The sequence below is a fragment of the Euleptes europaea genome, chromosome 19 (genome assembly GCF_029931775.1).
Source record: "Euleptes europaea isolate rEulEur1 chromosome 19, rEulEur1.hap1, whole genome shotgun sequence".
Lineage (NCBI taxonomy): Eukaryota > Metazoa > Chordata > Lepidosauria > Squamata > Sphaerodactylidae > Euleptes > Euleptes europaea.
In genome coordinates this window covers 29,788,784-29,816,421 of record NC_079330.1, presented here as the reverse complement: position 1 = coordinate 29,816,421, position 27,638 = coordinate 29,788,784, and the positions used below count along the sequence as shown (strand labels likewise).

Below are 27,638 nucleotides of genomic sequence, written 5' to 3'. Positions count from 1 at the left end.
TGTCTTCCACCGCCCAAGCAGGTTTGGAAATGATTCGCCGTCGGTTGTGTCATAGATTCATGCGCAAGTGCTCTGGTCGTTTGGAAATCATGGGGAAGGCTTGTTTCTTGTACGGCCCAGTGTTGGGTTGCCGGATTGGAAGCGGAGCCGAGGCCTCCCCGCATACTGTAACGTCCATTTGTTCAATCCCACCTGTCTCCATTGGATATTCCACAGGTGCCTGAGGGTTTGTCACGCTGGCAGAAGGACCTCGTCCCCAGAAGTCCCCAGGAGAGAATTTTACAGGGCTTCAAAGACAAGAAGGTTCCGTTACAGAGTTTTACTTAATGGTCTACACTGCCTGCTTTCAAACTCTAAACAGCAGAAGCATCAAGTATGACCACTTCAGTTACTGGCTCCTGTTTCTCCTTTTTTAGACCTCACTGCAACCCCAAAGCTGTCAACAGAAGACCTCAGACATGAAACACAGAGAGCTGAGGTCAACCATCAGCAAGGTATTCTCACCCTCGGCTCCCCATGGAACTAACAACCCATCTCACAGGGGAATCAGGAGGATGCATAGGATCATTCCTGAAAATTACTGCACAAGTAACAGTCCTTAGTACTTACACAGAACTTTAGAATGTTGAGAGCCCTACGCGTATGCTTGGAGCTGCTTACGCGAGGAGCAAAATTGGGTAATTTAACAGCCTGCACCCCTTCATTCTGAAAGGGGGGGGTCAAGACAGACAGAGGAGTGCTCAAAATCTGCCAAATTGTCAGATCAGGTTTCTGTAGCCCCTCCGACCTAAGCAGACACTGGACTGCATTAGCTGACCAGTGGGAGGAAGGCAAACTGATCTTGGGGAGCTGGGCCAGAAGGTTGGTCTTACACACCACATGCTCCTTTTCAGAGTTATGATAAAAAAATATATTCCTTCTGACTGGAAACAATTTTATTAAATTATTTTTCACATAAACCAAAAGATATTTGAGTTATGTTTCTTCATATACTAACGGCTGCTAGAACAAATCTTGCGAGATATTGGAAAAGCAATAAATTCCCTGATTTAAATAACTGGCTTGATAAGGTTAAAGAAACCTATGCTTTAATTAAGTTGAGGTATTATAATAATGACAAAAATATGGAAGAACTGGACGCTTACTGGAATTCAACAATTTAAAGGATGGAAAAAACACTCCAATGTGTAAATCTCAGAGAACGACTGACGTAATAATCATGCGGATTTTAGATAAATAGAGAGTTATGGGTATTTTAGTCATATTAGCAGCACGGTTTTAGTTTCTTTTCAAGAATTTATATTACGAGTATTTTAGTAATGTTATATTTCTATTTTCTTTTATTGTTATATTCTCATTTCCTCTTAATAAATTCTTTTAAAAAATGAAATGGAAAAAAAATTTCTTCTACGAAATTTCGAATGCTTAATGCTGAGGGCAAGGACAGCTCAATGGTACTACTATTCTCTTTGGCAACAGCTCTTGTGTTGGAAAGTCAATCTAACCCCGAGTGGCAAGTGCTGAAGCATTCCAAGCAATAGCGGCATAAAAGCGCTAATTGCTTCTGGACCATTTAGGTTTTGTGGAGCCAAAGGGCATCTAACCAGAGGTGAACAGAAGAACATCAGGGGGTGGGGGTAAGGGGTAAAGTACCTGACTGGTGTCCGTGGGCTGCCAATGAATCTGCGAGGTGATCGGATTTTTGGTTCAAAGGAAAACTTTTCTTTTACGCTTTCAAGTACGGATGGAGCCACGTATGTAAAGCCCTAGAAGACAAGGAAAACTGTTGCTAAGACCATGCCCTTCCATCTGCTGTACTTTCAGGAAGGTTTCTTCATTGTCCAAGAGAGACAATGCTCCTGTTCCATGGATACAGTGGAGACGCTAGCACATATTTTGCTCCATTGTGAACATTATGATGATGCCAGAAATTGCATACTCCCCTCCTATCTCAGTGTGTACAATTTTACACCTCTGAGGCCTCCTTGGTAGAATATCTACTGGAAAATAGGGTGACTTATATTTCATATTCTGTAGCAAAAGTTTGCTCTCATGTTTGCCGGAAACGGAAGGCATTTATGAAGAACAAAGACCTTATGGGCAAACTTTCAGATTAATTAGTACAGACGAGATGCTGTAAGTGGGAGATGCTGTATAATTTTATCATAGGATATATATTTTGTATTTTATGCTGGCCTTTGGCTGAAATAAATAACTGTTGTTGCTAAGACCACCAGAAAGAACACCCTTTGTAATGTCCCAAAACCTTAAACCCAGAACCAACTCCCATTTCTCCTACACCCCCAATCATAAACCGACAACACAGAAGTGACAAATCCATCCCTTGTTACCAAGAGGAATGAATGCACACCTGACTGCCTAACCCCGAGTCAGATCTCAGTTCGCCTAACCAGTACCGTTCATGACTGGCAGACATTCGCCAAGGAATCAGACAGAGGGGCCCTTTACAGCTGGAGATGCCGCAGGTTGAACCTGGGACCTCCTGCACACAAAGGACTTCCTCTGCAGCTGAGATCTGGGCCATCAGAAAAATCTAGCAGGAGATACAAGGCTGGCTCGAGCCAACATTTTCTGCTGATGAAAAAGGAATGATGGATCACCTTTGACCAGCCAAAACTGCTCTGCTGAGAATCACAGGACTGATGTGGACAAAAGCCATGTGGGGATGGATGCTGTATTAAGAGAGGGGAACTGGGGGAGGCTGTGTGAAAAAGCTGGCTGGACCCAACACCAGACCCCCTTAACTTCTTATTCTGGGCCAACTAGAAGCAACCGCCCACCCATCCATCCCTCCCCCATAAATAGTATAGCTTTGTTTTCCCTTAAACTGCCAGCAGCCCCAGAGCAAGAGTCTGAGGGCACGCCCTTGCAGGCGGCAAATCCCGCTTTCAATCCTCATTGCCTCAGGTTAGTCGATTTCAGGCAGAAGGTTTTTCTTGTGTGGGGGTGTGTGTGGAAACTGTCTCTGTCCAAGACGCTGGAGAACATCATGGACAATACTGAGCTGCACTGACCAACGGCTTCACCCTGCAGAAGTATTTATACACATGTATTTATACAAATAGATGAATACAACAACACAGACCACAGCAGCAGCATAACCAGTGATTATAGCAATGAGGTTCTGGCAATTTATACTTCTGCGGGGGCTCCCCCCCCCCCTCAGTGTGGCCTTCCCAGAAAAGTAGTTGCAGATTGGACGTGTAACGCACAGGCTGCAACCAAAATACAAAGTAGGCTCTCTCTCTTTCAGGATATTCAAGAACTTGTACCATACAGGGCTTTCTGGCAAAAACTGCAGGCCCCAGAAGCAGAGGCGAGGATCCTGATGGCTCTCTGCACACCAGCACTAACATTCACTCTCTCTTACCAGGAAGACCTGGTTGGCACTTTCGCTGAGAGTTGAGTCGTCAGGGCTATCGACGGGAGTCTGGCGGGTGAACTTGGCGTCAAACTGGCTCACGTCCTCTTCGGATTGCTAGGCAAAGACAAAAGTGGATTAAAGGTTTTTATGCACTACTAATTATCCGCTTAAAAATGGCTTGGCAGCAGGGGAGTGAAGACTCTGGACAGGGAAATGCTCAGCAGGGGGAAATCCCTGGAGCAGGGCTGGAGGTTCTGCTGCCACCAGGGAAAGCTCAGTATGCACAACTGCACTGCAAAATAAAGTCCCCCCCCCAAAGCTGGGGGCATCAGATCAAAAGAACAGGAACCTAGTTAAAACCTAGAGGAACCTGGAAAGGACAAAGGAGATACTTTTAGAGGCAATTGCCTGTTTCCCCCCCACAAGTCACAACAGAAAAAGAGTTGGTTTTTATATGCCAACTTTCTCTACCACTTAAAGGAGAATCAAACCAGCTTACAATCATTTTCCTTTCCCCACCCCTCCCCACAACAGACACCCTGTGAGTAGGTGGGGCTGAGAGAGCTCTAAGAGAGCTGTGACTAGCCCAAGGTCATCCAGCTGGCTTCATGTGTAGGAGTGGGAAACCAACCTGGTTCACCAGATTAGTGTCCGCCGCTCATGTGGAGGATTGGGGAATCAAACCCAGTTCTCCAGATTAAAGTCCACTGCTCCAAACCACTACACCACGCTGGTATCACCCAACATTGCCCCAATAGTGAGAAATAAAGGCGAGTCACACCCCAGTACTCTATGCAGAGTGGTTTACTCTCTCATAAAACACTTCCAAATGCCCTGCTCTTATTAACAGGGAGACCCATCACTGAGCTGCCATTAGCCGAGCTGCTCTGACATCACAGAAAACGTGTAAGTGGCCTACATTGCACTTCAATGATCAATTTGTTTTTTCTCTCTATGTCCAAGCAAGACATGCCTGCATAGAGGCAGCTGAGCAGCACCTGCGCCTTCTTCAGAAGTGGAACGCTCATCTTAGCCCACCTGATGTAGTCGTGAGAGTTCTGGACTACAGCTAGGGAGGCCCAGGTTCAAATCTCCGTTCTGTCATGGAGAACACTGGGTGACCTTGGGCCAACTACAATCTTGTGAGGATGGTTTTAGCTGTCTCTCTCAGATTAAACCACCCTCACAAAATTCTAGCAAGGATAAAACAAGGGGAAGGGAGGGTGCATATTGTCCTGGGCCAGTGTGGTGTGGTGGTTAAGAGCAGTGGTTTGGAGCTGTGGACTCTGATCTGGAGAACCGGGTTTGATTCCCCACTCCTCCACATGAGCAGCTAAGGCTAATCTGGTGAACTGGATTTGTTTCCTCACTCCTCCACACAAAGCCAGCTGGGTGACCATCAAGTTAGAGCTTTCTCAGCCCCACCTACCTCACAGGGTGTCTGTTGTGGGGAGGGGAAGGGAGGGTGATTGTATGCCGGTTTGAGTCTCCCTTAAGTGGTAGAGAAAGTCAGAATATAAACCACCTCTTCTTCTCCTGGGAGAGAAGGGCAAGATAAAATGAAAGAAAATACACACAAAATTCCATTTAAAAAAAAATTAAAAGAATAGCAAGAATGCTCCTTTTTGTTAATACAGGACGTGGCACTGAGTTCACGCAAAAGCCAGAGGATGTGACCAACTCCTCCCCACACACACTTGATCTACACAAGCAATGCCACCATTAAAGGTAAAGTCAGTCCCCTGTGCAAGCACCAAGTCATTACTGACCCATGGGGTGACATCACATCACGACGTTTACTACCGTATTTTTCGCTCCATAAGACGCACCTGACCATAAGACGCACCTAGTTTTTAGAGGAGGAAAACAAGAAAAAATATATTCTGAATCAAATGGTGTACTGCCCCTGCATCTCTGCCCTGGGAAGCAGCTTGGGACCCTGGGGCCTGAAAGGGGTTGACCGGACTCCCTGCCCAAGAGGGGCACCAGCGGAGACCCGTCCTGGGGACTTGTGCGGCGGCTGGTGCCTGAATGCCCCGTCTCCACGAGGGAGAGGGGGACGTTACGCCTGGGGAAGCGCCCTGACTCCCCGAGCACGCGGACGGCGCTCCGTGCCACGTTGCAGCTGCATGGTTGGGAGGGGCCTCCCGCCCCCCAGCTGGCTGGCGGCCTCCTAGCCGGCTTCCAGGGCGGCCCGGCTCCGTGCCGGGCTCCCGCAGCGGTGGCAGGTAGGGGCCTCCCACCCCCCAGCTGGCCGGTGGCTTTAAAGCCGGCTCCCACTGCGCTGGGCGGCTGCTGGGAGGGGCCTCCCGCTCCCCAGCTGGCAGGCGGCGTCCCAGCCGGCTCCCGGGGCGGCCCGGCTCCGCGCCCCGCTGCCACTGCACTGGGCGGCTGGGAGGGGCCTCCCGCTGCCCAGCTGGCTGGTGGTTTTAAAGCCGGCTCCCTGGGCGCTTGGGCTCCGCGCCCCGCTGCTGCTGGGCGGCTGGGAGGGGCCTCCCGCCCCCCAGCCGGCTGGCGGCGTCTTAGCCGGCTCCCGGGCCGGGCCGGCTCCGCGCCCCGCTATCGCAGGGCGGCTGGGAGGGGCTTCCCGCCGCCCAGCTGGCTGGCGGTGACCCAGCCGGATCCCGGGGCGGCCTGGCTCCGCGCCCCGCTTCTGCTGGGCGGCTGGGAGGGGCCTCCCGCCCCCAGCTGGCTGGCGGCTTTAAAGCCAGCTCCCAGGGCGCGTGGGCTCCGCGCCGGGCTCCCGCTGCGCTGGGCGGCTGCTGGGAGGGGCCTCCTGCCCCCAGCTGGCTGGTGGCTTCCTCGCCAGCTCCCGGGGCGTGCCGGCTCCGTGCTGGGCTGCCGCAGCCGGGGGTCAGCCATGGCTCCCAGGGCCTCTCGGCAGCTTTGCCCTTCTGCGTCTTATGGAGCGAAAAATACGGTAGGTAGACTACTCTTATGGAGTGGTTTGCATTGCCTTCACCCATCATCTACACTTTGCCCTCAGCAAGCTGGGTACTCATTTTATTGACCCCAAAAGGCTGGAATCAACTTCTGTCGGGCTTGAACTCAGGTCATAACCAGAGCTTTGGCTGCAGCACTGCAGCATACCACTCTGTGTCATGGTGCTCTGTAATACCACCATTACACGACAGCTAAAATGATACAGTAAGCTGTGATGTGAAACGGCAGCAAAGAGAGAGCTATACATACCAGTAATGGTTTAAAAGGGGGCTCCACCTTCCGAGCCAGCAGCTCTTCCCAGCTGATGTGTCTGAAGAAAGGATGAGCCTAAGAAACATTATTGGAGCAGTCAAGACCCCAAAACCGGGTAAACAAATGGTTCTTTCAGTCTCTGAGCAGAACAATGTGAAGCAATCTGTTCACTGTGCTAAATGTGGAGGAACTAAAATATAAAGCAACCCAGGAATTAAACAAAAAGAAAATGCAAGACATCCAACTTTTAACTCTCCGCTTGTTGAAGCTGTGATTCTGGCTTGCTTACTCGGAAGCAAGGCTCGGGTGAAACCCACAGGACTTCATTCTAAGACAGCATGCTTAGGACTTGGAAAGAGGCGGCCATGCTACAAACTTAAAGTCGGTCTAGAGTAGGGTTGCCAGCTCCGGGTTGGGAAATACCTGGAGATTTTGAGGGTGGAGCAAGAGGAGGGTGAGGTTTCGAGAGGGGAGGGACTTCAATGCCAGTGTCCAATTGCCAAAGCAGCCATTTTCTTCAGGTGAACTGACCTCTATCGGCTGGAGATCAGTTGTAATAGCAGGAGATCTCCAGCCACCACCAGGAGGCTGGCAACCCTAGTCTAGAGTCATAACCCCATTTCCCCATCTGGAAAAATAGCTCTGTGAAAAGGGCAAGAATCCACACAGACACCGTTTGGGGTTTTGGCCAATGGTAAAGCTGATAAAGGAATGAAGAGCCAGCCTGTCCTGGGGAGAGAGCCCCCCCCCCAGCTAAAAGAGCAAGCGTGTAATTGTTGCTCCTCCCTATGATACCTTTCATCGGCTTCAGCTGATACACCAGCCAAGGCCATTCCCTGGAAGGCATGAGTCAGCCATGGTCAGACTACATCCAGTTAGATTACAGCAATGTGCTTTGCTTAGGGCTGCCTTACACTGCCCAGAAGCTTCAATTAGTTCAAAATATGGTGGCCAGTTTGCTGTCGAGAGCTGGACACAGGGAACATGTCACTCCTGAGCTCAAAGAGCTGCACAGCTGCCTATCAGTTACCAGGAACAATTCAGAATGCTGGTTGGGCATACTTGAAGGACCATCTCCTATCATATGTTGCAGCTTGCCAGTTAAGGCATACTCCTGGTGCCTTTGGCCACATATGTGAGACAGGTGTAACTAGAGATGGGGCTTTCTCAGTGGTGGCACCCTGCCTGTGCAATGATCTCTTGTTTGAAGCTCACCTGGTACCTACATTACTAGCTTTTTGGTGCCAGGCCAAAATGTTTTTGTTCACCTGGGCTTTCAATGGAATTTTGCTTCATTTCCCTGTCCTCTTCCTACCTTTTTGCCAGCTCTTATGTTGATTTTATACTGCTAGTTTTCCTGGCTGCTGTTTTAAAATACAGATGTTTGGTGATATTGTTGACATTATAGTTTGTTTAGTTTATTGAGCTGTTTTGTTATATTTTTATTTTGAATTGTAGTTTTTCTTTATTGTGTGTGTCGGCCACCCTGGGCAGATTCTGTAAAGTGCAGGACAAACCATTTACAAAAACAGACGTCTTACAGTCCAGTGTCAAGGGGCCCCTCCATGACCTATCCACCCCCTGCCCCTAAGAAAAACGATGCTCACATCCAATTCTGCCAGCAGCAGAAAGCAAAATATACCTGAACTTCTCCAGCATCTCCGGGACCAGCTCCTAGGCGTGAGGCAGCGTTTCTCTTTAGCAGCTTAGAAGAGGGAACAGACAGTTGAGAGGAGTTAAGGAGGGTATAATACGGAGGCAGCCAACTGGCTCCTTCAGTCCAGTGCCGTCTACTCTGATTGGCAACCGTTCTCTGGAGTGTCTGGCCAAAGTATTCTCTAGCCCAGTCAGCCAAGAATTGCCAAAGACCATGAACACATGAAGCTGCCTTATACTGAATCAGACCCTGGGTCCATCAAAGTCAGTACTGTCTGCTCAGACCAGCAGCGGCTCTCCAGGGTCTCAGGCAGAGGTCTTTCACATCACCTTCTTGCCTGGTCCCTTCAACTGGAGCTGCTGGGGATTGAACCTGGGACCTTCTGCATGCCAAGCAGATGCTCTACCACTGAGCCACAGTTTCTCCCCTGGGACTTTCTCCAACTCATGGGCTTTAAACCTGATGTTCTGGGGGTTTTAATGTATTTTCACAAACATGTAACAAGTCTAAGATCAATATTACAGTACAGCTGAATTTTCCATCAACTATGCTTAGACTAAATACGATTACATTCATTAAGTATTTTGAAGCAAAAGAGGAAAGAAAAGAGATAAGCAGAATAGGAGGCTTCAGTCACGGTTATCATAATTCCCATATAAAAACTTTCTGCAAAAGAGCCAAATGTTTTGGATCAGGTTCACATGCCCTCTTGGAATTAGCTACCTGTAAGGTCAGTCTCTACTGGTGGCACTGAACTTTAACCAACTCAACCTACTGGAGGCACTGCTGCCCACCACTGTCTTCTCTGAAGGACTTAAAGCAGCATCACAACAGATCTCTTGGAGACCCGTGGCAGAATGCAGTTAAGAACCCAGGCCAGCAACAGCCCTATTTCTGTTCTAATTAAAGTAGAAGTTTCCAACACTTAGAAAAAACAACTTGCAGCTCCAAAGGAATTCTTACTTTGTGCAAATCAGGGCATGTTAACTTTGGAAATGGTATTCCCCCCTCCCCCAAAAAATATGGCACTTACCTTTTTAAGCAGATCTCTGGCTTCTTGCGTGAGGTAGGGAGGCAAGTTGAGTTTACACTTGAGAATTTTGTCAATTGTTTTCTTTCGGTTCTCCCCAGTGAATGGGGGCTGGAGAATACCATTGGAATGCAGGGGGAAAGGGAGAGAAAGTCATAAGAAAATGTGTATAATAACATGATATCCACATAAGTATACCTTATCAATATTTTAACATAACTTATAACTGTAATTTTCTAATCACTTATGTAAAGGGCCCTAAATGCACAACTTTGGGAGTGTCAAGAGAGGGTTTTTTTAATCCCATTCCTGGGCTGTGGGGCAGATGGACCAAGCCCTACAATCGCACATAAAGGACACAAGTTTAAATCGGCTTTCAGCCATATACCTCATACGACTACTGTGGACAAATCATTCATCTGCCACACAATTAGGCCAGCCAATAAAACAGAACAGCATGCTCTGGAGCTGGCAACATTGAATGTATTTTTTTGAACTTGGAAAAGGAGGAGACAAATGAGGGACATAAAAAAACCCAAGACATGACCATACCACTTGGGTCATTTCCATCTCCCCTTAATCCATTCAATGTCAGCCATCAACAGGAGATGCAATGAAGGATTAAATGAGGGAAGGGAGGGGTGGTGGTTCAACATTATGTGCACAGAAAGCCCCAAGTTCAATCCTTGGCATACCTAGTTAATGGGGGTTGGGCAAGAACTTTTTCTGCTCGAGGCTTTTAGAGAAGAGTAAGCAGTATTGCACTAGATGGATCAGCGATCGGATCTGGCACAAGGCAGCTGGGCAGGCCCAGCTGTCACAACACCATTTCATTTCAATGGCTTTCACAGGATGTGACTAACGAGCTTTCCAAGGCTGCTGGCCCAAGCCTTAACAGATGCTGGCGCTGGCCACATTTAGCCTAGCCACATTTAACATTGATAAGTTGGGAGTCCCACACAGGCAAGATGGGTTCCAATACAATTCTCTGTAAGCAGCAGAAGAAGAAGAGTTGGTTTTTATATGCCGACTTTCTCTACCACTTAAGAATCAAACGAGCTTACAATCACCTTCCCTTCCCCTCCCCACAAGACACCCTGTGAGTTAGGTGGGGCTGAGAAAGCTCTAAGAGAGCTGTGACTAGCCCAAGGTCACCCAGCAGGCTTCATGTGTAAGAGTGGGGAATTGAACCCAGTTCACCAGATCAGCTTCTGCTGCTCCTGTGAAGGAGTGGGAAATCAAACCCGAATCGTAACAATTATACCACACTGGCTCAGCATGAAATAGAAGGGCATGCAGTTTTTAAGTGTGCACCTACTGCTCCAGTCAGCATGTCATACATTAACGCCCCCAAACTCCACCAGTCCACAGCACGATTGTGCCCGCTCCTCATCAGAATTTCAGGGGCCCTGGAACAACAAACACAGGAAGGATAGGTGCATTCCGAATAGCAGGTAACAAGCTAGAATTCACTCATTCGATAAGAAAATGCTACGGACAGAAATCAGCATGTCAGAAGAAGGTTTCCATAAGGAGGGCTTGTAAATAAGACATTTCCCTGGTCGCCTGTGGCGAATAAGCATCTCTTCCAGGCAACAACACAAGAAAACTTTTGCAAACCAGAAGAGGGTTTGGTCCTGTCCTCCCCAGTGATGGGTGACAAATGACTAACAGTCAGGTAAGGTAGGAACTTCCAACCAAGTAATTAACTCATAAATTTATATACAGAAGCTCCTCTGATCGTCTCTCGCCACTCACTTTCAAATACAGGAATCTTATACGAAGCCCTGTATCTCAGTGATCCTCTTCCAAACGTAAAACTGTAATTATTTGTGCAGTTTGCCCTGCGGACAGGCAAGGCCAAAACTCTGACTACCTAGCCACCAGGTTTCAAAAAGGTAAAATTTAGCCATTACCCCCAAACCAGAGTAATACTTTTCTGTTTCATCATGCCGGCTTACATGTATTCTATTGTTCCACAGAATGTATGCGTGACGGTTCCATCATGAATGGACTCTTTACACAGTCCAAAATCAGTGAGCTTAACGTGACCTAAAAGGAAACAAAAAGAGGGAGGGAAGGACAGGGGACACAAGTGTCATTCCAACAGGCAGCCAAACATCATCATAAAAATATATTTGGATATTTAGTTATTTCATTTATAACCCACTTTTCAGCTCAGATATTCCCAAAGCAGCAAATAATATATAGCTTTTGAAGAGTGTAGTAGCACCTTAGAGATCAAGATGTTTGGGATATAAACCTTTGAGAGTCTAAGCTCCCTTTGTCAGCTAATTACACCCAAAGCATACATCGTCCTCCCTTGCAGACCCTGACTTAGGGGAGGCAGGGAAGGGTGATTTACGTGCTGGGCTGGAGCCCCCGGCCTTCCAATACCTGCTGCCTGCGGGCTTGGACCTCCACGTGGTAAGCTAAGCCAGCAAGCGGTGTGGATTGGAAGGCCCCCCACAACCCGGAATTGGGAGGGGGGGTGAATACCTCAACTCAAGCCAGATAACAGCGCTCAAAGGGTTAGACCCAGCCCACAGGCCTTACCTCTTTTTAAAAATTTCAAAACAATAAAGGAGTGAACATAAAAGAAAAGGGATGGGGGAAAAATAATAATGCATCAAAATATTACATCTACTGTTCAATTATATAGAAGAAAAAGAATAAACACTGGGTGGGAATATGTCTTTTATCCCAATTTAACCTCTAACATTCTAAAATGTGACATATTTATTCTCTATTTCTATATATTTGTTAAACTAAGCAAAAATACTTTTAAAAACAAATTTTTAATATCATCCCTATTGAACTCCTTATAACTTATGCTGTTTTCACATAAACCTCCAATTTACAAACAATTCTTCTCTAGGTCTTTTGTTTACTAAATTTGTAAGTTTCGCCAATGACAGCATATTCTGCCAATTTATTCTTCCATTCTTCTATGTTGGGACCTTCAATCAATTTCCATTTCATGGCCAGCACCATTCTGGCAGCTGTGACTGCATATCTATACAATTTCTCAGATGTCTTTTCCAATGATGCTGGTGTTATCCCAACTAGCACGTACTTAGGATCCAAAGCAAACTTAATTTTTAACATTGTTTGCATTTCTCTATGAACTTGAATTCAGTATTTCTTTACAATCGTACAAGACCACCAGATATGAAAGAAGGTTCCTTCAGTCTCTTTACATTTCCAGCAATATCCCACCCCCACCCCCCGCGGGCCTTATCTTTGACACCCTTGCTTTAGCCATTCCTCACAGGGCAGGTGCTCCAACAGCGTGATCATTCCTATTGCCCTTTTGCCAGCTCTTTGATATTCCCTTTGAGATGTGGCAAACAGAATTGTATGTGGTATTGCAAAGGAGGCTGCACTGGGGACTGGGACAAGGGCATCGCTACACTGGCAGCTTCATTCTCCATCCCTTTCCTGCAGATCCCTAGCATGAAATCGGCTTCATCGCTACACAGAGTGGACATTTTCAGCAAGCGATCCACCACAACCTCAAGGTCCTTTCACAGCGTAAATCCCATCAGCATGTATGTGAAACTACCTCCCCACAAATCATATTGCACACTCACAATGAATTTCACTTTCCATTTTGTCATCCATCCACCCCATCTGGGGAAGTCTGTATAGAGTTCCCCATAAGCCCTTCAGGTTTTCACCTCCCTGAACAATTTGCAGTCACCTGCACGCTTTGCTAATAGCAAAGGGGAAGATTTCTGCGGCCCTACTGCCCACCTCCCATGCCAGATCCCAAACACCTGACAGAATAAAAACGACCTGACTGATAGAGAACGGATGCAGATGTAGCCAAGTGGGCCTCACAAGGTGAGCATTCCCCAACACAGAGGCCACAACAAGAAAGGCTCTGCTCCTGAAAGAGGACTAGCAGCTTTCACAAATGAGTGAACTCTACACAGTGCCTCAGACCCTCAAGACTATGTAAAGTGGGAAGAGCTTACAAAGGACTTGCTGAAGAAGAACAGTTGGCTTTTATATGCTGACTTTCTCTACCACTTAAGGAAGAATCAAACCGGCTTACAATCACCTTCCCCTCCCCACAGACACCTCGTGAGGTAGATGGGGCTCAGGAGTTCGGACAGAACTGTGTCTAGCCCAAGGCCACCCAGATGGCTTCATGTGGAAGAGTGGGGAAACAAATCCAGTTCACCAGATTAGCGTCCACCACTCATGTGGAGGAGTGGGGAGTCAAATCCAGTTCTCCAGAGCAGAGTCCACTGCTCCAACCCACCGCTCTTAACCAGTACACCATGCTGTCTCTCAATGCTGCCTTGAATTCAGGTGTAGGATTTTAAAGTTAACATCTAGACCATGAGATGCCCCTGTAATCTAACAAATCACCAGCAAAATTGAGTTTTAAATTTATCCCCTCCCGCAGTTCACATGCTGATGCTCTGTTCTACCGTATCTTGGGCTGCTACGACCAACCTGAACTTGTGAAAGCTGCAGGGCGTAACTGCCTAAAGACATAGGAACAATGAGCTCGTGGCTGCAGTTCTAACCTTGATGATTGAGCATGATGTTTTCTGGCTTTAAATCTCGATAGATGATCCCCTTCTGATGCAAGTGCCCCAAAGCCATTGAGATTTCAGCCAAGTAAAAGCTGCAAGGAAGAAATTTCTCAAAGTTAAAACACACGCCAAAGCATGATGGTTCTGTGGCTCAACCCAGATGTCCTGCCAAGCCACATGGAAGCAGTCTATCCTTTACCAAAATATAGATGGTCTCTCTCCCAAAGATGAATAGTTGGTTTTTATACCCCACTTTTCTCTACCTTTAAGGAGTCTCAAAGTGGCTTACAACCTGAGAAATCAGCAGTGGCTGAACATGGACTGACCCAAACAGGACACAGGGTCTTATTCCAAGACACTGAAATACTGGACAATTCTACCAACTATTTTGCCAGATTGCACAGAGAAGCCATTGTAATTCATAAACATCAGCACAACTTTAACAGAAAAGAAGAGAGTTTAATAATGAATAAGGCTTGGCTTCCTGTCCTGAAAACCTCCAGACTAACAAAGACTACAGTCCACAATAGCCATGTGGATTAGCCTTGGATCCCACATGTTAACAGATCATTTCAGGATACAATGGTTCCACATTAACATACCACACCCTCATTAGCACATTATCTTGATACTTACAGAACGATTTGCACATTACCTTTAATACTTTACAGGACAATGACTCAGCTCAAACCCAACCCCCTTCTGACTATATATTACTCTTCCTACACTCTTGACACTGAGAGACACTGTCCTTCAGTGTTACTCCTCTGAAGATGCCTGCCACCGCTGCTGGCGAAACGTCAGGAAAGAAAATACCAAGACCACGGTTACACAGCCCGGATAACCTACAAGAACCAATGGCTTACAATTGCCTTCTTTTCCCACACTTTGTGGGGCTGAGGGAGTTCTGAGAGAACTGTGACTCAAGAAAAAATAAAAGGGAATGAAACCCAACCTAAAAAACAGAAGCAGGGTACCCAAGGTTGGGTGGAATAAAATAAATTGATAGCGAAAATATAATTTATTTAAGGCACAATGTCAAGATAAAAATTAGTTTTAAAAATAGTTCTAACAGTACAGCGGCATTTCCTAAGGCTGATATACTGTACCCACATGCTAGATGCATTTCGGCCTATTTGGCCTTCCTCAGTGGTCAACTGAAACCCATGTAAAACATACATACATATTTACAGATATATAAACATATATATCAGACCAGGCATGTTTTACCAGGATGATAACTGGGCACACATTTTATATGGGAGGCATATAACAACTTGTAGACAATCTAACCGGATGTTTGTATAATTGGAAATATACTATACCATCTATATATCTGTAAATATGTGAGTATGTTTTACATGGGTTGCAATTGATCACTGAGGAAAGCCAAATAGGCCGAAATGTGTCTGGCATGTGGGTACAGTATATCAGCCTTAGGAAATGCCATAGAACTGTGACTGGCCCAAGGTCACCCAGCTGGCTTCATGTGGAGGAGTGGGGAATCGAACCCGGCTCTCCAGATTAGAGTCTGCCGCTCTTAACCACTACGCCACGAAGGCACAATGGTTGGAATCCAAAGCTCCGGGCAACTAGCACTGCACTTCCAAGTGGGCACTGGCAGGGTTTCTTACACAACAGTGCCTCCCACCACCCATGCCGCGTAAGACACTTTTTTGAAACAGAGGACATGCTGTGGAAAGCGCCTTATGTTATGGTTTGGGCAAGCTGTTTTACAAAGAAGCCATGCCTTAAGAAACCCAGGTCACCAGAGGCACATCCCAAGTACATCTCTGGATCCCAGATACGATATCCTGCCACACCTTAAACAACAAGGGGTCTGCTGCATCTGGTATGGGCAGATCTTGTCTACCAAAGTTCAAGCCACAAGGTCTCTGGGACTCTCGGAACTGCTGTAACACCACCAACTCCATTCACTCCCTTTCCTCCCACAGACAGAATGCACAGGACAAACAACCATCCAAGAGAGCCAGCGTGGTGTAGTTGTTAAGAGCGGTGGTTTGGAGCAGTGGATTCTGATCTGGAGAACAGGTTTGATTCCCCATTCCTCCACATGAGCGACGGACGCTAATCTAGTGAACTGGATTTGTTTCCCCACTCCTACACACGAAGCCAGCTGGGTGACCTTGGGCTAGTCACAATCTCTCAGCCTCACCTACCTCACTGGGTGTCTGTTGTGGGAAGGGGAAAGGAAAGTGATTGTAAGCCTGTTTGAGTCTCCCTTAAGTGGTAGAGAAAGTCGGCATATAAAAACGAACTCTTCTTCTTCTTCAATGTTGGCCCTGCCTTTGGGCCAATATCGTGGCTTCAGTACAGCTAATTTCTCTTACCAAGCTGTGTCTTCCATGAATATCCCCTCTCTCTCTAGCTGCATGAACAGCTCTCCTCCTAGAATGAATGCAGAGGGAAAAGAAAGGTTAGAAATAGGCTGTTTGTTGTCTTGAGTTAGTTTTAGAAGCACATACCGCATGAAAAGCAAGCACAAACAGCCATGCTGGAATAAGAATTAACTAGACAGCTGACTAAAATTTAATGAGTTCATTAAATTCTGAATTCCAAGTTGTTTTCTGCTGCCCTGGAAGGTTGGACCAGAACCAACAGGTTGAAATTAAATCAAAAGAGTTTCCGTCTAGACATTAGGAAGAATTTTCTAACAGAGCAGTTCCTCGGTGGAACAGGCTTCCTTGGGATGTGGTAAGCTCTCCTTCCCTGGAGGTTTTTAAGCAGAGGCTACATGGCCATCTGTCAGCAATGCTGATTCTATGACCTTAAGCAGATCATGAGAGGGAGGGGAACCTTCACATTCAGAGACAGCAAACCTCTGAATACCACCACTAGGAAACCACAGCAGGGAAAGATATTGGTTTCTATGCCCTGTTAGCCCTTTAGGGCAACTAGTTGGCTACTGTATGAAACAGGATTATTTTCTTATTTATTTAGATTTGTATAACACCTCTCCAGACCTGCTCAAACAAACAAAAAATACAAAATTAATCAAGACAACAAAACAAAGCAGTAGAAGCAGAGGCTAAATGACCATCTGTTAGCAATGCTAATTCTATTACCGTAGGCAGATAATGAGAGGGAGGACATCTTGGCCATCTTCTGGGCATGGAGTAGGGGTCACTGGGGGTGGGGGGGACATAGTTGTGAATTTTCTGCATTGTGCAGGGAGTTGGACTAGATGACACTGGTGGTCCCTTTCAACTTTATGATTCTATGGTGCTATGAATGTTTTATATTGTGTATTTTAACTGGTGGAAGCCACCCTGAGCCCTGCTTGGTGGGGAAAGGCATGGGGTAAAAGTTGAATTAATTAAATAAATGCTACTCCTGGGTGCCTTGGGAAGGGGACGGACGGACATGACAGAATAAATAGTTTATTAACAGCCATCTGCAAACAACTTGACCCTCGTTAGCTGCAATTATTATGAAAAACAGCTGCATGCCTACCACTGAGATACTCAAGGATGAGGTAGAGTTTTCCACCAGTCTGAAAGGCATAGATCAAATCAACAATGAACGGATGCTTGACTTCCTCCAAGATGTTCCGCTCTGCTTTCGTGTGAGCTGTGTCTTTCGCATTCCTTACAATCATTGCCTGCAGAACAGAGATTTCAGCAATAAGGAGCATGGAATCTAAACCATGACTTTATCAAATTGAAAGAACCTGCAAAATAACCTCCACGATCTCCCAATCAAATAATCAGTAACTTCAGATACTAGTAGGTGGTGGTGGAGACAACGAAGCAAGAAAACAGGAACTCAACTTCTGGGCACAGGGTTCATGCAGAAGATTCCAGACTAAAACTAAACCTATTACATTTTTTATTTTGGCTTCTCCTTTACTTATTTAAATCATTTATTAGCCACCTTTCTTCCTTATGGAGCTCAAGGTGGCTTACAATATAAATGCATTTAGAAAGTTCAAAAAAATACTTAAAACCACAATTTTTAAAACCACAATTTAGGACTGCTTTAATCAAAAGTAGTCCTAAATAAAACTGTCTTCGGCTGCCTCCGGAAGATCGAAAATGAGGGGCCCAGGCTGGTTGTTCCATAATCATGGGGCTGCCACTGAAAAGGCCCTTCCTTGTGTAGCCACCAAACACATTTCTTTGACAGGATAGTCAGGAGAGAAGGCCTCTCCCTGTGATCTTAATTCCTGGGCAGAGATATCTTCACAGCTGAGAGCAGCTTATTTGTCCCTCCCCCTCACCCATTTTATCCTAGCAACCCTGCAAAGAAGGCCAGGCTGATAGATCATGTCTGGCCCAAGGTTAACAGCCAGTACAGCATAATGACCACAGGATTAAACTAGGACTGGGGAAACCTTGATTCAAATCCTCACCTTGCCACGAGGCTCTATGGGTGACCCAGTGCCAAACTCGCAGTCCAATGTATTTCAGAGGATCGCTGAATAAAATATGGGGGAACCGAGTGCGTTGCTCTCAGTTCCTTGGAAGATGGCTGGAACTGTAATGCCACAGAGGTCATCCGGTGAGCTGAGCTAGGATTTCAATAGTCACTCTGACCACTGCACTTGTCCTCTAGTCCCCCAGGGGCCTCCTACTGCCCCTCTAATTATTCTGTCATTTAGCTAGAATTGACAGATGTTTGCTTCCCCCCTTCAATTGATTTTTTAAAAAATCAGCTTCCCCTGTATTCCTTCTCCAACACTCATTATCCTATTTTTCTTGGCCAAGGTATGATCCAGCAGGAAGTAAACAAGTGCTTAATTCTTTCGATTTCCTCAGCTGGATCACGGCTACAGGAATCTTACATTTCAACAGAGGAATGAGCATTAGCTGGCCCTTAAAGATGCATGCCAAGGATTCTGCAAAATTTGCTATTCTGTGGTACTGTCATCAGTAATAAACAAGGACATTACCATAAATGTTTACCTGCGTTCCCCTGCTCACGACATGCTCTAAACAGAACTAAGCAGACGCTCAAAACAATAAAGAAATTTGCAAGCAACTGAGACATGTTCAATACAATTGTTTTTTAAATGTAAGGGAGGGTTATAAGTTTGTCGTAGCCCAACGCTGAAAGCCAACTCACCTTTTTAAGCACCTTCATGGCAAATATCTTACCAGTAGTTGCTCCTGATACTTTTCGAACTTGAAAAACCTGCCCAAAACAATTTTTTAAAGAACTGTTACGTGCATTTTTAAAAAGGTGGCATAATAGCAGTGGTTGGCATTTTAAATTCTTCTGTTGTCAAGGGGGGGCAAAAATGAGGAGTTAACTATTTCAAGTCACTTGTGGACTAAACTAGCAGGACTGATGAACAGGCCCAGGTTCACTTCACATGACAAACTGATACAGCGTAGCTCACATCAGTTTGAGAATGCACACTCTTTGGAAAGCAAAAGGGGATGGTAATAACAAAGAACCAGCTTTGCTATGTGCAACACAACACATCAACACAAAAGCATCTAACAGCTGCGGAGCACCATGTTAGGGAAATAAGCACCCAACGCATCAACTCTGGGAAGAAGGTTACACTCTCCCGGCCAGACTTCACAATAGCATTGAGGGAAAGGAGCTGTTACAAAATGCTAAGCAACACTGCAGGCTGCAGCGACTAGAGAGAGGGATGAGGAATGCTCACATTCTCTTAAGAATGTGTACGAAGTTGCCCCAGCACAACAGATGAATGGATCAAAGCATCATACCTTCCCATAGCCACCTTTGCCAAGAACACGCAGCAGCTCAAAACACTCCGGCCGTATCTTTTCTGGGCCTCTATTCACACTAGTTTCTGAAATCTCAAATTTTTCGCAATGCTCCATGCCACTAAAAAAACAAAAACCCAGAGCACAAAGTCAGTAAGGGCAGCCTTTAAAATAATGCTACATCTTTTAACAACAGACAGTCTACCTGGAGGTAAAGGGTGCAGCCTGTAAAGGGGGGGGGGGATTGAATACTAAGGCATTAACAGGAAACGTTAAATGGAACAGTGCCTTCTAGCAAGACAGGCTCGAGTAAATTTAATTCTTTCATCTGAAGATATTCTGTGTGCATTCGACAAAAGTCAACTAAATTACAAGCAAAGAATGCTAAAACTAGACATTTCCAACAAGTAGGAAATTGTAATTATATATTGAAACACACAATGCAATACCCTTGCTCCAATCCTGGCTTCCTTGCACAGTACATAGGAGAATACTGTCCATATGAGCTGAGCACTGCTTCCCTTCTGATAACATGGTTCATCTTTTGGGGGAAAGTATGGCAGTGGAGAGAGAAACAGATGAGACAACACCACTGGAATGAAAGAGAAGATCTCCAGGCAGACTGCATTCAGACATAATAACAAACCATGGCTTGATCAAACCTCGATTAGCAGCAACATCCAACCAAAGTGGATTTGTTGATTATGCATCACATTGGAGTTTCAATCTAAGACCTGGAGATAGCTCTGCTAGCGACAGTTTATACTATGATTTGTTCTAATGCCTGAATTTACAAACCACAGGATTGCCTTTTTTTTAGCAGTACTGCCCTTACAGCCACCAAGACATTATTCTAAGGATGGTACCCTCCCTGCTGGGAGATGGCGAGGAGAAAGAAAGCAGCAAACTTGGAGTTTACACACAAATCCATCTGTTACTGTTATCTATTAGACTAACCAATGTTCAGCTGCAAAATCCACACTGTATTGTAATGTGTGAATGCACAGCAGAGAGATTTCAGTTTCTACTCTAAAGATTAAACACAATCAGCAATGTGGATTTTCCAGAAAAACCAGAACTGGAAAATTTTACAATGTCCTACAGCATGAACTGATTTAGCATGTTTATTTTGACTTATATCTTGTAAACAGAATTTAGAAGGACCTCACATAAATTTTATTTCCCAATAGCAATGAATACTTGAATTGAAATCTTTGATTATGAAGATAAACAAATCAAATGTGGTTTAAATGTTATATTCAGATTAATTAAAAGCTTTATGTAGAAATTTTTATTGGAATAATGTGTGTAAAAATACAGCTTGTACTTTTGTTGCATTGCTTCTATTTATGGGGGAAAACAGTGGCAGCGAAAACTGTTGAGACATTGTGTATGATATGCCAGTGGGTACCCACTACAACTCTCACCCACACATTTCACTGGGGCACCTCATCAGCTGTATTACTTGATAGTCCCATATCAGACTGGCGATCAGAACATCCCTTCCATCATATAAGACACAAATAAAAATGCTACATATGGATCTGATTTGACCTGCATCTTTATTTTGATTATTTTTATCTACTTGTGGTTTTATCTTCCACACCCCAGTTTACAAATCAGTAAAATACACACACATTCTCACACAGTTCATAGGGATAGTCACTCAAAAATAATTTATTACCACTTTAAAACTTCTGAACCTGCCTAATATTGTACTGGCAATAGTGTCCATTCACTGTTAGCTTTATGAAACAGTGATTCTTTTCTTCTGCAGAAAAGTAATGCATATGAAAACATTCTGGAAAATTTTCCGTTGTGTGACATTTTCCATTCCACTTCTCTGAATGCAACGGTGCAAATTCCTTTCATTCCTTCCTTGTAGGATCAGCAAGAAATTTTAACCCATAACTTTTAGATATACAGCCCACCATGTGCCTATATAGTGAGTTACAATACCACAGACAAAGATAAGCAATTAGCAGATCTTGGGTCAAATGTAGCCTCCTGAAAATTATTAACCCCTTGCCCACCTCAAGCAGAACTCATTGTGGGGGTCAGTCTGTCCTAACACTATTCAGTTAGCCACTTATCAGGGCTGTTATTGTTTGAAAATCAAATAGACACAAAAACAAGCTGAAGAGCCTTCTTGAAAGTTTTTGAAGGCATTCCCATACTGCACAGTTCAATAATAACACCTGTAATCCAACACTTATACACCAAACAATTCTAAGTCAGGATCAGCTCATAGGAGTCACACAACTGCCATCTTGCTTCAGGAGGTGACATTCGTTTTCCAGCAATGTTACATGAATGTATTAGTCGTGTGAGAACTTACAGGTCATATGGGCCAACTCCTCCATGGTCCATGCTTTCACTTAAGTGACCCTAGAACAAAACAAAAAGTTACTGTATCACTGTAAACAGGAACCATTTTTAAAACCCTGTTAGTTTTTCATTTGTCACTGCAAGGCCTGCTGACTACAGATCTTATATAAGCTTGGTCAGTGGGGCAGGAGATGGTAACTCTCATACTGGATTTTTGTGGAATGTCCACAAAATTCTACGGGAGAGCTGCCAAGCCCTCTAAACAGCAGCATAAGGACTTGGCATTGCCTATCACACTGCATTGTTAACCAATCATGCAGCTAGCCTACATTACGGAGTTGCAATATTGTTAATGCTAAAAACGCAGGCAGTGCAAATCTCCCTCTGCCCCACTTTGCCTTTCAGGGTTAACTATGGTGCTGCATTACATTTGCACTAAGGTTTACACCAGCCCTGAAAAGCTTCAGATACTGGCTTCAAAACTAACCATTACCATGGTTAAATGCAACAGATGTCTTGTTATATGCTCAGTTGGGTGGATCAGGGAATTTACTCCAAAGTCCGCCAAAACTTGAGCTTAGCAATATTCAGGTGATGAAAGGCCAACTTAGAAATTTACTCCATTACTGATGGCATAAAAACCAGTCCACTCCACCACTCCCAAGAGATTCCAATAATGTAACAGCTGACAAAACAAAGCAGGACACTATAAATGTATTTGATTCCTCATATCAAGTACCAGTAGTACATTAAAGCCATTGCCAGAGGTGCAAAAATCCAATACGTAAAAAAAGGGGCCTGCCACAGGGCTGTCAGCCTTCAGGTGGAGCCTCAAGATCCCATGGAATTACGGTACAACTCTTCCCATCAGTTCCCTGGAGAAAATGGCAGCTTTGGAGGGTGGACTCTATGGCATTATATTCACCTAGGTGCCTCCCCTCCCCAAACACTACCTTCCCCACGCTACACCCCCAAATCTCCAGGAATTTCCCAACCCAGATTTCGCAACCCTAGTTAATGCAGAGCTCTAGAAGCTGGTCCCTATTCCTACCCTACCAAACCCTGTTGGTTCCTAAGCTTTCCAAAATTTGTACCCAACTACTTCTAATAACTACATATCAGTACTTGATCCCATATATACTGACAAGAATAAACTAGGCAGCTATATAGCACTGCTAGTGGTGCTATATTTAAAAACAAAATTGGCTATATACGAAGCTCCAGGAGCCTGGAATTTAATCCTGACATAGGCAAGTTCATTATGATCAATCTGAAAATCTCTGCTACAATGCCCAGGCAGAATAGACAGCCTACAGTAGTTGAATCAGGCATACATAACTGAGAGGCTGACGAACACAAACTAATCGATTATGCAACAATGGCAACCTTAACATGCAAAGATTATTTATGAAATAATATTTATGAAAGGCGTTGTTACATTTAACAAAGGTGTTTGCCTTTCGCGAATGTTTACATTTGATTCAGAGGCTAGCCCACAAGGCTACACTATAGAATTAATACTTGTGGAATAACTTTCCCAGCATCTGTTCTTATGTAGGGTAAATAAGGCAAGTCCTGTTGCTCTGATGCCACCAAAGATCACTCCAGAATTATCCTAGGAACTTACGTTTCTCAGGTTGCAAGGAGGTGCTGGAAAAGCTTCCACCATGGAAGCTAAACTGATTCTTGCCTCATTCTAGAAGACTCACTTCAGACTTCTCGTCTCCTTCCCCAAGACAAACTGCCTTCTGTCATTGGCTTACCCTCCTGCTCTTCCCCCAACATATCGCTGTGGTACAAAATTATTCTTATACATCAGTTATGTATGCCGATTAAAAGAAACCCTCAATGCAACTTTTAACAAGCAAGCACTTGCTGATGCTCAAGAATAAGTACACATACCCACACTACTGACGTTAGTTAGAAGTGCTTGAAGTTCATGAACAACAATATGCTCATGCAATATATGTTGTGGTCTATATGTCACAAGTAAATGTGCCACCTGATATATGTTGTTTCTATTTATTGATTTTATGGGGCTGTTTTTAATTCATTGTTTTACTAAGTTTTTATTGTGTTTATTGTACAATCTAAATTCGTGTGAGCCTCCCGGCTTTTGCTGGGGAGGGCGGGATATGAGCTTAATAAAATAATAAATATAAAGTATGCATTTTCTTAGTTTTACTCCTACAAACTAGGAACAATGTTTTACATCTCTAGCATACCTAGCCTGAACTCCTTTTCTACTCCCTTCCTCAGGTTAAGCTCCTTATCACCATATCGTAAGGACACTCACTCAAAAATATTTAGATGCTAAGCTACCTGGAATAGCAACCTTGGGAGGGGGGGTGCTCCGCAAAAGAGCTATGTACATCAGTGGTTCAATAAAGCTAACAAGATACTCTCATTTAAGCATGCATAAAATTGGAGTCTTGGTCTCCTTTTTGGCTCCTTCTTTCCCTCATCTCTCAACCCCTCCCATTTTGGGTCAATGCAAGGTTTTCTAATGCAGCTATTACTGCAAATAGCATTACCTGCTTTTGTAAACTGAAAGAGGGTGGTGGGAAAGAACAGAACTAGCTAATTTCATAAACTGCCATTTTTGTATGACCAGCTCACACAGCTTATATACAAATGTATGCACAGAGAACATGTGCACGTCCCTACTGAATAATGTCCATCCAGGATGTGCATGAACGATGCTATAAATAGTGTTCTGCTGATCTGCTCTGTCCAGCATTCTTGGAGCTGCCCTAGTATAGTGGTCAAGAGCCTTAGCTATGATCCGGGAGGGTGGCCAGTTTAAACTTCGTTACCCACAAAATTTCATAGCTTTAGGCAAGTAGTTCTTATCCTCATTCCCCCTTCTGCACTACTGGGGTGGCACCAGCCTATATTACAGGGCTGTCCCAAGGACTGTTATAAGCAATGTCACTGAACAAGCCATCCCGTTTACTGGCTTATTTAACATGCCATGTTTAACACTAACGCTTTGTTCAGATTTCTGCAACTCCAGTCCGATTCCATTGCTAATTAAATGTCCCATTCAAGTGACTGCATTGACCTGCATTGTGCAATTCATCTTGAGTCTCAGTGGAAAAAACAGACTACAAATAACATAAGAAAATACAGGCTATGACCAGCAGCAGTAGTCATAACGGCAGCCAACTACATGCTTTTGGAAGCCCACAAATAAGGCATTTAGGCAGCACCCCCTCTTTATTGCTTCCTCCCACTGCAACTGCTCCTATCTATGGAGGTTCCATTTAGGTATCACACCTAAGAACTTAAGTACCCTGGCTGAATCAGACCATCAAAGCCCAGCACTGCGTTTGCAACAATGGCCAGCCAGCTGTTTTTCAGGAAACCCAGAAGCAGAGAATGGGGGCAGCACCCCAACCCAATCTCCAGCAACTATAACCCAGGACCTGCAAGACAGAGCTATTCTGCCAGGCCTGTGGTTGAGGACAGCCGCGAATGTCATCTTGGTGGCTTCCCTGTCCCCCCTCCTTTTATATAATTTTATAATAACTGAGGGGTAACCTGCCACTTATCTCTGGCAACACGACGGTAACTTAGGCGCCACCTGCAGTTTTAAGTTTTAATTGGGATTTACTTTAAATATAGAACTTATTGTTAATTTTATCTTTTGATTATCCTGATGTGTTTTAAATTATGTGACCTGCTCTGAGCCTGGCTTTGGCTGGGGAGGGCGGGTTATAAATCAGAAAAAAATAAAAAAATAAATAAAAAGTATCCTTCCTCTGTATGAAGGAGTCTCCATGCCGCTAACATATGCCTCATCCTTGCACTTTAAATTTTAAATCAGTACCTTGCAGCAGTGAATTCCACCAAGCTCAATTCCCTCCCGTGCAGAACACTTATTATACCCAAAAGCATCATTACGAGCGACTGGAAGCAGACAGATATGCTTGCTCATGCTGTTAAGACGTTGACAGATGCTGTTCTGTAGTGCGAGAATCTGAACGGGATCCCATGGGCCTGCAGATCACCCATAAGAACCATCTGGGCAAAAAAGTTATTTCTAGAAACCGGGGCAGTTCTGCAGCAAAGGACATCCAGGGATTTTGGGCGGGGTGGGAGGGGCCAGAACGGGAGTGGCCATGCCCCCCCCCACCAGAACGGGAGTGGCCACGCGGTTGCCAACTCCAGCCCGGGAGATTCCTGGAGGCTCCGAGGCAGCGCCCTTGGAGGGAAGAGCCTGGGCAGGGGTTTCGCGTGAAGCCTACGGGTGTGCCTTCTGCAACGGCCATTTCCCCCGGGGGGGAAACGATCCCTGTAGCCCGAGGGACCGGCTGCGGGGGGCTTCCAGGCCCCACTTGGAAGCCAGCCGTTGAGAGGGGTGGTGGGAGGGAGGGAGGGAGGGCCGGGAAGGGAGCCGCGAGAGGAGCGCGTGGGCGACGCAGGCTCCTCGGCCGGCTCCTCACCACCCCCCAGCCCCTGCCCCGCGCCGCTCCAGGGCGCCTGGAGGCCCTCGGCTAGGCCCGAGCGCCCTTCTCTCCCTTCCCCGGAGCCCGCCCTTCCCCTCGGGGCTCCCGCCGGGCCTGCCGGGCCTTACCCCCTCCTCCAGCTCCTCATCCGAGGCCACCTCGTCAGGCTGGTCCAGGTCGATGTCGAAGACGCCCGCCATGTCCCGGAGGAACGCGGGGAGGAGCGGGGCGCAGGCCCCGCCGCCGTCCTCCCGGCCTGCCTGCCTTCGCTACCACCGAGCGCGCCGAGCGGGCGAGGGCCGGCCTGTGGGCCGCCTCCTCATGGGCCCTCCGCGCTAACCGCGAGCGCCGCCATGACGGCCTGCCAGGCCCTCCCCTCAGTCGACGCCTGCGTGCGGCCTCTTCAAGCGCAACTGCGCATGCGCCGAGCGTGGCGGCGGGGAGTAAGGAAGGGAATATCCGCTGGCCCCCCTACGCCCGCCCTCGCGCCTTCCTCCTCGCCGGCGCGCATGCGCGACGCGCGCCGCCGCCCGTCCTCACAGCCAATGAGCCCTGGCTGAAATGTTGCGTGAGCTTTTGAGCGCCTTCTGTCATCGGCTTTTTTTTTTTTGCAAAAAAAAAACCCCTCCTGAGCATGCGCTAAACGGAACCCCCCCTCCCGCCGCCGCGCTACGTCGAGCATGCGCGTTGGGTCAACAGCCCTGCAAAAATTTCCCGCCTGAACTGGCGCAGTTCATCGATTGAGGGGCGGAGGAAGAGTGTGCGCATGCGCCTGGAAGGGAAACGGCATTTAAGAGGTAGCTGCGGAAGGGCGGTTAGTTTCCTGAGGGGAATTGAGGTGGGGGCAGGAACGGGCCCTTAAAATGGTATAGCTGCTCCCATGCTTCGATCAACCCCTTTCTGGTATTCTCTTACGAAGGGATATTAGAAAGAGAGACTTCTCAACTACAACTAATAATGAATTCATTTTGTTTCTATTTATTTATTTTTAATTCTTATAACCCGCTTTATCCAAGCAAAGCCAGGCTCAGAGCTCAAGACTATCCTGGACTTAATAGGGATCTGGGGTTCCTGTCTCATTGTGTGTGTGTGTGTGTGTGTTAAGTGCCGTCAAGTCGCTTCCGACTCATGGCGACCCTATGAATGAAAGTCCTCCAAAATGTCCTATCTTTGACAGCCCTGCTCAGATCCTGCAAATTGAAGGCCGTGGCTTACTGTATTGAGTCAATCCATCTTTGTTGGGTCTCCCTCTTTTCCTGCTGCCCTCAACTTTTCCTAGCATGACTGTCTTTTCCTGTGACTCTTGTCGTCTCATAATGTGACCAAAATGCGATAGCCTC

The 27,638-nt window shown here is 45.9% G+C and overlaps 1 protein-coding gene across 1 annotated transcript; it reads right to left on the bottom strand.

Annotated features, from left to right (window-relative positions):
• RPS6KB1 (ribosomal protein S6 kinase B1) lies at positions 1-26,540 on the bottom strand. The gene is made up of 15 exons (XM_056864926.1): positions 26,427-26,540; positions 21,858-21,907; positions 19,520-19,640; positions 18,903-18,971; positions 17,292-17,439; positions 16,169-16,226; positions 13,809-13,909; positions 11,229-11,319; positions 10,586-10,676; positions 9,271-9,378; positions 8,223-8,285; positions 6,578-6,655; positions 3,392-3,499; positions 1,654-1,766; positions 1-287 (listed from the first exon to the last, which is right to left on the bottom strand). The coding sequence occupies exons 1-15, from the start codon at positions 26,496-26,498 to the stop codon at positions 50-52; spliced, it is 1,509 nt and encodes a 502-aa protein (XP_056720904.1). The 5' UTR covers positions 26,499-26,540; the 3' UTR covers positions 1-49.
• Between the last annotated feature and the right edge of the window lie 1,098 nt (positions 26,541-27,638).

Coding starts and splice junctions, on each gene's coding strand:
- RPS6KB1 (XM_056864926.1), bottom strand. CDS start 26,498: ATGGCGGGCGTCTTCGACATCGACCTGGACCAGCCTGACGAGGTGGCC. Junction 16,227..17,291: donor CATCCTTGAGTATCTCAGTG/GTAGGCATGCAG, acceptor CATTCATTCTAG/GAGGAGAGCTGTTCATGCAG. Junction 8,286..9,270: donor CCAGAGATCTGCTTAAAAAG/GTAAGTGCCATA, acceptor CCCTCTTCTAAG/CTGCTAAAGAGAAACGCTGC.